General features: G+C 49.2%; 1 protein-coding gene across 1 annotated transcript in view; it reads left to right on the forward strand.

Annotated features, from left to right (window-relative positions):
- Nucleotides 1-10,572, forward strand: part of rttn (rotatin) — a 63,912-nt gene that overhangs the window by 22,027 nt on the left and 31,313 nt on the right. The window contains exons 22-28 of the mRNA XM_056584649.1: nt 610-706; nt 952-1,017; nt 1,163-1,354; nt 2,886-3,128; nt 4,356-4,515; nt 6,871-7,067; nt 8,411-8,630. Of these exons, the coding sequence (XP_056440624.1) occupies nt 610-706; nt 952-1,017; nt 1,163-1,354; nt 2,886-3,128; nt 4,356-4,515; nt 6,871-7,067; nt 8,411-8,630 (1,175 nt within the window). The remainder of the gene's footprint in view (nt 1-609; nt 707-951; nt 1,018-1,162; nt 1,355-2,885; nt 3,129-4,355; nt 4,516-6,870; nt 7,068-8,410; nt 8,631-10,572) is intronic.

Raw genomic sequence — 10,572 nt, forward strand, 5'->3', positions numbered from 1 at the left:
ATGTTTCTCTCGGGACATTTTGTCATTTTCCCAAAAGGGGAAGGCTTTTATTATTTTAAACACTTTGAGCTAAAGGGATGACGCAGTGATAAAAGTTAGAAATACGTTAAAACAAAAAGGTGAAGACCGCAGTGAAAAGTTCCACGGTGCAACGTTCAGTCTCCCCAAAGGCGTTGGACTCCCCAGTTATTAATTCCCAATAAATACACTGCCATCCTTTACCACAGAAACAACTCTGACTTTAAATGTTTTTAGGGGTCAAAAAGCATTTCCATCTTCACCCTATTAACACCAAAGCAAGCATTGGCGCTGCTTAGGTACCGACTTGCACTTATTTATTGAGCTTTTTGAGTTTGTGACTTTTTTTTATACACTCTGCTCGTTAAACGTACTACTCGTAAAGTAAGGTGATAAAGCATAGGGAGTGAGGTGTGTGTGTGTGTGTGTGTGTGTGTGTGTGTGTGTGTGTGTGTGTGTGTGTGTGTGTGTGTGTGTGTGTGTGTGTGTGTGTGTGTGTGTGTGTGTGTGTGTGTGTGTGTGTGTGTGTGTGTGTGTGTGTGTGTGTGCGCTCCAGATTAATTGCCCGGGGTGTGTCTTGTTCTCCCACAGCCTCCTTAATAGTGAAGGACAACGGAGGCAGCGGATATGAGGCAGCTGTTCTCATGTGCTTGCTGCTTTTTGATGAGATCGCCACCGTTGACTTCTGGTGAGTTATTGATCACACCCCTTTTTTTTTAATACCGTTTTATCGTTGATGTTGACGAAACGATTCATAAAGCAAACACGACATTGTGTGTCCATTACGATCTAACTGTTTAGTACTATTGGGGCAATTTGAGCAGACTTGCACGCTGCCTATTGCCCATGGATGCTGACACTTTGTGTAGGCATCGAACAGCGTAGCCGCTATTCTGTCCTGCCCCTTTTACAGTAGGTTGCTCTCTGTTTCAGGTCTGGGAATTCGAAGTTGGACGGAACTTTGGCAACTTTCTCTCTGCCGCTATCAGTCACCCGGAGGTACCGCCCGACCCAGACCGTTAAAATAATAGGAATTAAAGAAATCACAAACGAGAAAGATCGGTGGTGAATCGGTTCACACATTACCATAAATCCCCGCCATAATTGGACAATTTCCTCCCCCTGTTATTACCTCCCCTGGCAGGTTCAGAATCCCCTTCCGGGCAGCGACCCACCACGCGGTCAGCCCCCACTGCTGCGTGGTGACCCCCGCGGCTGACCTCCTGACCTTCGGCCCGGCCCGCCACGCCCTCCAGCTGGCCTGGAACACGGCGTGGTACAGCGGGTTGGACGGCCTTCTGGACGAGCTCCGGGGGTTTCGCAGCGATGTCAGCGAGTAAGGACCGCCCAGATGGCGTTTTAACACTCACACGTTCCACGAGGCCAGAGATAGATCTTTAGACTGCTCGGACCAAAGATGGTGAATGGGGAAAGTTTCCGCGGTGAGGCGTTTAGGGTACTCATGTTCCCTTCCTCATTAGTTGCAGGTGAGAAGAGGGCATGGTTTTGTCTGCGGATATCCATAACTAGGGTAACTGCAAAGTTGGTTGGATAAGTTTTGAGTTCATTTTAATTCGGCGACGATTGTTCGAGTGATTCCAGCGAAATATTTCATCCACGCCCTGGGATAATATTTTTAGACTCCGAACTTCTCGGCAGCTAAAAGCAAGACGGATGCATTCATTATCTTTTTCTAATTATGATGTGATTGAACAATTAAAACCATGACGATGCAGAAGGATCTCTCGACACCCCAACCTCCTCTTCGATGTCTAGCTCAACTCGCAGTGTTCCACGTATGTGTGTGTGTGTGTCTGTGTGTGCTACTGTGTGTTTTGGGGGGGTCTTTCAGAAAGCTGTCATCCGTCTTCATTTCCTCCTAATGTGACCTAACGCAAACAGATGAGTGTGTCGCACAGCGCTTTAACTTTCTTAATCGCATCAGCGAAGGATTTTCTTTGGGAGCGAGCGGCAGATGGATCAATCCTCACGGAGCCAAACTCGCTGCGACAGTACGGTAGAGGAGTGCTTACTGAAACAGAACCGCTGAGATGAATCCTTTCCACCGGGATGTCGGTGTTCACTTCTGCCGCCCTCCTGAACATGCATAATATAAAACGAGTTAATTTGCGAGGGAGCTAATCTATTACCCGTTCGCCGCACCTCGAACAAATACTTTCTTGTCTTCCTGTGTTTAGGCAAATCGAGGGAAACGCTAATTTTAGACCTCGCTTCACAATCCTCCCAGGGCTCCTTGTCAGAGTTTGCCGGCGCTGTTTTTCCGCGAGAATGTAGGATAAGTCAATCAAAGTTAGAGAGTCTCTCCGTTAGAACGAGGAGGACGGCTTCCGCAGGTCCCATCCGTCCCGAACACAAACGACTTTTAAATGTCACCCCAACCTCAGCCCGGCCGACGGCCGCCCTGGAGGAAGACACTTGTCAAACACGCGCCTCGCTCCTCAGACTCGACTCAGACGGGGGGCCGAGGACCCCGAGTCGAGGCGTCTCCAACAATGCCTGACCTTAAACGTCGCTTGTTCCTTTATAGTCGTTTAGGGTTTATTCAGAGGGGCTTGTTCTTGTTTTCTTCTCTGATCCGTGCTGTTAATGACCTGGCAGGGATCAGAACCTCTCACTCGCGAGGCCCGTAGACTGCGGTCCTGTTAAAGTTATGTTTCTCCATTATTAGTGTTCTTTCTCTTATTTGTGTTCTTATATTGGTAGATTTGCACTATTCTTTTTGCGCTGCTGTAACACCTGAATATCCCTTGGGGATTAATAGTCTTATCTTACTGGGGCTTAATGAAGCCCCGAGCCTTGCCAACGATATGTTTCTGTGTGTATTAACGGATGTCCCCCGTCCCCAGGTTCCACCCCTCGCTGGTGCTCTCCGAGGCCCAGGTCCTCAACGCGCGGACCTCCCACCTCCCCACCGGCCTCCTGGACTGCGTGCAGGACATCGTCATGGCGGCGGGACACGGTTCCGTGAGGTCCGCCCTCGGCAGGCTCCGCCTCTACCTGTTGATTGACATGCTGGCCTTCGCGCACGGCCAATCGCACGGCTGCAGGAAGACTCTGGGCTCGCTCAGCTGGCAGACTGCCATCGCCAGGTACAGGTTTGGCCTTGGGTTTGAGCAGGTTCGGTTTGTGTTTCTTGGGACTTTCATAGTTGTATAGTGGTGTTTTTGTTTCTCTACTGGAGATTAGTATGACAACAAGATTTTCTCTCCTTTCTGTATTCCAACCATCACAGTTTATTAACGGGACACAGAGGAAGCAGACTCCTTAAGTCTTAGATGAGAACTGACAGGCCTCTCAGCTCTTTGTTTTAGTTTGGTTAACCTTTCAAATTGCCAGGAGAGAAACAAACAACTTGATCTAAAGTGCTTTTTTGAATACGTGACCTTGCCAAAAGAGGAGCACAAACCGGTTTCAAACAATCTCAGAATACATAAACAGAGAGCGGAAAGCGCATCGGTTAAGTGGAACGTAACCCCCTGTTTCAGCTGAAACTCAAACACTGAGATAAAACATATCTTTGTTCAATTCGACATGCAGTAAATCACAGAGTCCTCTTGTTGCATTCATAGTGGTTACCTACATCCATCTAATTATCACTCTCTGTTATATGTGTTGATCGTTCTTCTCTAATGCAGTCGGCGCTACAAGCCAATGTTTACTGGCACTGTTGGATGTGATTACAGGTTGCTTTTGATAACATAATATTTTGCAGTTGTAATCCCAACGCCACACAGTTTGTTATTGGATACCAACTTCTTGTGAAAGATTTGTAGCCTACTTTTAGTTATCGAACAGGGAAACAACCTTCAAAGCATCTCCAAAACATGGATGTATTAAAGAACACCCGCTTATCTTAATCCCCTTCATCCACAAAATGCCCTACCCTGCAGTATTTAACAGCGGGTCTAATGGCATGGTACATTAACCTACATGGTAGAACGTGGGTCATGTTGTCCTCTATCCATCGCCTCCAGGTTTCTCCAGGTACATTAACATACATGGTAGAACGTGGTTCATGTTGTCCTAGCTCCATCATCTACAGGTTTCTCCAGGTTTCTCCAGGTACATTAACATACATGGTAGAACGTGGTTCATGTTGTCCTCACTCCATCGTCTCCAGGTTCCTCCAGGTTTCTCCAGGTTTCTCCAGGTACATTAACATACATGGTAGAGCGTGGTTCATGTTGTCCTCACTCCATCGTCTCCAGGTTCCTCCAGGTTCCTCCAGGTTCCTCCAGGTTCCTCCAGGTTTCTCCAGGTACATTAACATAAAGGGTACAACGTGGTTCATGTTGTCCTCACTCCATCGTCTCCAGGTTCCTCCGGGTGCATCCTGCTTGTGTCGAGGACGAGTGTTTACTGGTGGACATCGTGGCGTTCCTGAACGTTTACTTCGAACACGACCCTCGGACTAAAGATGCGAATGAGACAGAAGACGCGGATCTGCGATGGATACTGGAGCTCCTCCTCGATAAAGTAGAGTGTTTATAATTCCTTAGGCTCCTTAATAGCGTTGTTTGCTATGTTATCGTCACCACTTTCCAGGTTTAGTCTTAGAACTGAAAACAGTAGGATTATCTCTTTCAGAAATAATACTTATGTTGATATATTAAAACAAAGGTCCATTAGAGATGAGGCTACAATTAGCTATTTTTCTATATTGTATATGAGTCATACTGTCATTAGACTAAAGTGTCATTAGTTCCTTTCTGACTGCTAGGTGGCAGCAAAGGCCCGATCCACTCATACCTCTGAGCACTGCTTCAGCCTCCTTCATTACCTTGCTTCCCCAGTACTTGTCCTTCTAACAGCAGTTGGCAAAGATTTATCCAGCCAAAATTTGAATTTCAGTGCTTTGACAACATATGGCAAGAACGCAGAGCAGAAACCATAACTACGGCGAGGGCTACGGAGCAGATGTAGTCAACAAACCATAAAAATATGGAAATTACACCCAGACAGGTCACTGCTGGCTCGAGAATGGATTAAGCAAACACTCCTGAGTGACAATTAATCCTGTTTGATGATGTCACATCACGGTGACATCATAAAACAAGATTAATTATATACCTCTGGCTTGGTCGTACTTGGAGGGAGCCTGTGGGGTTTATCCGCGGACCTGAAGCCTTCGTTAATGTCTCTGCTGCAGTGGAAGTCATGTTCAGAGCGCTCAGAGTGTTAAAGGTGTAGCAAGCAATAACGGCGTGGCAGAAGCAATGATTCCACCGGGGAGAGAAGGCGCATTACCCCTCTTGATCTCGAGTCCTATGTCCTCTCCTATATTTAGGCTGCTTGAATGCAGCTCTTCCAGCAGAACTCCCTAGAACTTCTCCCCAGTCGACTGAGTCTGTGTTCTGTGATTACATGTTCGCTCGCGTAGAAACTCTTTACATGCATGTCTCTGTAGTGGTGAGCACGCCAACGTTTGTACACAGGATGATGAAAGTGTATAATAGACACACATGCACACACACACACACAGGCACGCGCACACGCACGCACGCACGCACTCACGCATGCAAACAAGCACACACAGACGCCAAACACAGACGCCAAACCCATTATCACCTCATTACTCCATTGTAACTCCAGCGCTATCGTCTCAGATCTCAGCCCCCTCCCTTCCCCAGCTTTGCCCGGGGAGAGCAGGGATTGTGGCTCTTTGTAGCTGGCAGAGCTACTTTTAGGATTTAATCAGCCTCACCTTGGTTTTCTCATTAATGTGTGTAAACAACGGGGCACCCCCTGGAGGCTGACACCGGCTCTGCACGCAGGGTTGAGGCTAGGGGCGAGCAGCCTCCACTCGCTGGGCAGACTCCTCCGTAATTACTGCTCTGGTTCACAAACATCTGTCTGTCTGCATCTTTTACACTTGCTGGTTCATGTGTGGTGCGAGGGGGAGTTGGTGGGTGTGTGTGTGGGTGTGTGAGGCTGCTCTCTGGTGGAGGGCTTTCTGCAGAGTTATAAATAGGTGTGTGTGTGTGTGTGTGTTGCTGCCTGGCTCCCCTTCTATCTCCTTCTGTCTCGCTGTCCCACCATCTCTTTTATCCCCCTCTCTGCCTCTCTGTTTTTAATATCCTTCTGTCTCTCGTTCACTCAGTCTCTTTGTCGATGCTACTCTCTCATTCTGTCTCCATCTGTATCTGTGTCGTCTGTTTTATTAAACTCTTTGTCTATCCATCTCTCCCTCTCTCTACCTTTCATCTCTTTATATCCATCTCTGTTTCTCCATCCCTCCCTCTCTCTATCTTCATATCAGTCTATCTCTCTCTCTCCCTCTCTCTACCTTTATATCAGTCTCTCTCTCTCTCTCTCTCTCTCTCTTCTCTCTCTCTCTCTCTCTCTCTCTCTCTCTCTCTCCTCTCTCTCTCTCTCTCTCTCTCTCTCTCTCTCTCTCTCTCTCTCTCTCTCTCTCTCTCTCTCTCTCTCTCTCTCCTCTCTCTATCCTTCATATCAGTCTCTCTCTCTCTCTCTCTCTCTACCTTCATATCAGTCTCTCTCTCTCTCTCTCTCTCTACCTTTATATCAGTCTATCTCTCTCTCTCTCTCTACCTTCATATCAGTCTCTCGCTCTCTCGCTCTCTCTCTCTCTCTCTCTCTCTCTCTCTCTCTCTCTCTCTCTCTCTCTCTCTTTCTCTCTTTCTCTCTTTCTCTCTTTCTCTCTTTCTCTCTCTCTCTCTCTCTCTCTCTCTCTCTCTCTCTCTCTACCTTTATATCAGTTCCTCTCTCTTATCTCGTCCCCTCTCTCTCTAGTCTCTGTCCTCCCTCCCGTTTGTCTCTCCATCTCCATCTCTCTAAGTGAGTCTCTCTAACCCCCCCCTCCTTCCCCAGGACACCGTGTCCCTCTGCGGCTTCCTGCTGGTGGGGGAGGGCCCGGCCCCGGGCGTCCCGGGTCAGGGCCCCGGGGGGCCGGCTCAGGGCCAGGGGGGGGCGGAGGAGCTGCGGGGCCAGGTCACTCAGAGGCTGCAGAGAGAGGTCAGCTGCTTCCTCAGCAGCCTGCTCCACCGCCTCGCCAGCACCCCCGACAGGTAGGAGGCCGCGCTGCAGGTTGTGTCTCCGTCGCTCTCGCTCTCTCTGGCTCCACCCCTGTCTCTGTCTGTCTGTCTGTCTGTCTGTCTGTCTGTCTGTCTGTCTGTCTGTCTGTCTGTCTGTCTGTCTGTCTCTCTTGCTCTCTCTCTCTGTGACTCTGTCTGTCTGTGTCTCTGTGCTCTTTCTCTCTCTGTCTCGTTCTCTGACTCTCTCTCTCTCTCTCTCTCTCTCTCTCTCTCTCTCTCTCTCTGTCTCTCTGTCTCTCTGTCTCTCTCTCTCTCTGTCTCTCTTCTATTATTCTGTTTATATTTATGTCTCTGTGTCTCTGTCTCTCTTGGTATCTGTCTCTCTGCCTGTCTGCCTTTATCTCTGTCTGTCTAAATTGCAAAGTGCTTTATTGGCACTGATGCAAATAGTGGTTGAAAACGGTGGTGCTGACAAAGGTAAATAATGAAAAGGGAATTACATATTACACATACACCGAATAAACACAGACAAGCACATCAATAATTACTCTCATGCTTTGATTATGATAACAGCATTTATCGAATGTTACCCTAGAATGGGATCACAGTCTGGTTAACACTCGCGTACAAAACCGCAGCAAAACACTGCGAGAGACTGACAGGAACCACCCACTGGTTCAGACCTCGGTCTCCTGCAGAGCGGCTAACATGTCTGAGGATCAGAGCTGAATGGCCCATCTGACGGTATTATGTGTCTCACAGTGGGCCGGGATGTACTTTGGTTTAGTAGCCGTCAATCAAACGCTCAGCCCTGATCCCCGTATCAGCCAGAGCCCCGGGCAATGGAAGCCATATTGATTCATTTAGTTTTCCTTTTTTTTTTTTCTTTTTTTTTTACTGCCGCTGTATCTAGTTTCAATATGCCTGCATATTTGCCTCCAATTTTAATGAATTGATTTTATTTTCCACAGGAAGGATAAATTAAAAGTGTTTGTTATGCGTTGAGTGTAGTTCAGAGACTTGCTGCTTACCGCAACCACAGTGTTGGGATTGAAGTGCAGAAGAAGGGAACATTGTTTCACGCTGTCACAATATTTAGAGACACGCTGATGTGCCTGCTAGTACAACACGCTGTGATTACAGGATGTGATTGGGATCGCAGTTCTGTTGCATTATACCGTAACCATGGATGGAAATGTACCAGCTTTCCTTTATGACTGTCTAACACTCTCTCTCTCTGTCTCTGTCTCTGTCTCTCTATCTCTCTCTCTGCCTGTATCTCACTCTCTCTGCCTGTCTCTCACTCTCTCTCTCTCTGCCTGTCTCTCTCTCTCTCTCTCTCTCACTCTCTCTCTGCCTGTCTCCCCCTTTGCTAGGATATGCTTGGCGCTTGCAGGGCCTTTCAAGAGCCAGCTGGCTCTCTGCTTGCTCCAGAGCCTGCGGGTGTCTGATGCGCCGCGGTTCTACGGTCTCCCCAGCCTGGAGAGGACTCTGCTGGGCATGGTCTCCCTGACCGCCCTGCCCGGGTGGAGCTCCCAGTGCCCGGACCTGGAGCCAATCTCCCTCTGCTCCAAGTACCTCGTGGGGCTGCTCGAGGTTAGCGCGCCGCGTGTCTGCGTCCGTGTGTCTGCGTCCGTGTGTCTGCGTCCGTGTGTCTGCGTCCGTGTGTCCGCGTCTGTGTGTCCGCGTGTGCGTTGCTTAATCAATCTGTTCTATTTACATGAACGTGTTCACGTTGTGGCGTGCTCATATCTGAGCGCCCCGAATGCTCTGGCGATGCCAAGAAAAGCATAAAAGCCTGATTGCCCAGCGAAATACGTGAAAGCACACAACAAAAAAACCTGCAAACGCCGCAGACAGCAGCCGCACAATACCGTCTGTGGAATTAATTAAAGCTAAAAGCGAATGCGGTTATGAATTGCAATAGGTAAAAAAAATGGATTAGTTATGCTACACTGTGATGCCTCTGATGGGGATAATCCACGTTGCCAATCCCATCTGTTCTGTTGTTTCAAATGTCCACAAAAAACACAAACACCAACAAAAACACACACAACGGCCACCTAATGAGAGAGGGGGGGAGAGAGGGGGGGGAGAGAGAGAGGGAGGGGGAGAGGGGGGGGTACGGTGGGGTGTCCCGGTTAGTACGAGCGCTGGGGTTTGAGCACTCAAGAGCGAACACACACACACACACACGCACGCACAAAGCCATCAATATGTGCTACTTTATCTTGGCGGGGCAGCACTGACATGCATCAATCGGCCAAGGCCTCGATGCGCTCAGACTGAGCCGAGGTCGTTGAACCGCGTGGCCCAAAGCGCTTCGTTAGACGCACGGCGCGTGCCAAGGTTCCTCATCCATATTTAGATGTGTTTTGCATGTCGTTAGCGCACCGCAAATTATAACGACTTGGACCGCTCCCGTCATGCAAATGTGTGTCTGAGCTGATGCTCGACGCTCGTTCCTGCCCTGACGCGCGTCAGTGGGAAACGAGGTGCGAACTCAACCGAATGACAGACCCACTCTGTGTTAGGGCATAAAAAAAGCCAGAGCATGTTTTATGCTTTAACTTTCTTTAAAGTTTCACTCATCGCATTACCTTTTTTTGGGACCCTCTCCTTGCGTTTGCAGTCTCGCCAATTCTAATCCTCCCCTCACGAAGTGAACAGGCAAAAGCTGAGATGTAATCTCGCTGTTGGGTCAATAGGGGAGGGGTGAGTCGGAATGGACCACGGCCTCGGCAGATGCTTTCATATCCCCGCTAGATGAGTTCCTTTCTCAATCAAGAGGATGTGTGGTGGTGGAACCAGCCAACCTTCCTGCTCCATTATTTGGGGGAAGTGTGCACTGACGCCAACAAGGCCAGTGAACCCCGAGAGCTAATTTGTCGGAAGCCCCTCCATGAATCGGTTTAATGGCGCAGAGAGAGCCCGTTTCTAGAATTGGCCGATTTGCTCACTCGATGACATATCGTCGCTTTTGATCACTTCATTTGCATAAGCACTTCTGTGAATAGATTGGACTTTGTCCAGCGTCTTTTACTTTTACGATTCTTCGCCCCCACTGTGAGCGCTGCCCGAGACTCAGGGCTTCAGTCTTCATTCATTTTGCAGCCCAGATACTTCACTTGGTTAGCCCCGTCCCCGTGAACAGACCTTCTGCCTCCCTCCCCCCACTGGCCACACCTTTGCCCCCCCCCGTCTCTCCACCCCACCCCAGGGCGGGCTCTTGGCGACGGGGTCTGGGCCCAGCCGGTCTGGGTCTTGGCATCTGTTCATCAGCTCTCCGGCCGCGGTCCCACGTCTAGCGGCCTCATGAAGCAGAACAATTAGCCCCGCTGTATTTAACCGGGGTTTAAAATGCAGAGGTGTGCGCGGCGGGCGGCACTCAGCCTCTCACTCTGATTGGGATTCAGTGTGATGGTTTGAGTAGGGAGACGACCGATGGAGCGAGAGAAGAGTCCACGGCAGCCGTACATTACGCTGAGCGAAGAGATAAGCCATCCAAATGTTCTGTGTGATTCCGATTTAACACAGA

This window comes from Gadus chalcogrammus, chromosome 23 (genome assembly GCF_026213295.1).
Source record: "Gadus chalcogrammus isolate NIFS_2021 chromosome 23, NIFS_Gcha_1.0, whole genome shotgun sequence".
Lineage (NCBI taxonomy): Eukaryota > Metazoa > Chordata > Actinopteri > Gadiformes > Gadidae > Gadus > Gadus chalcogrammus.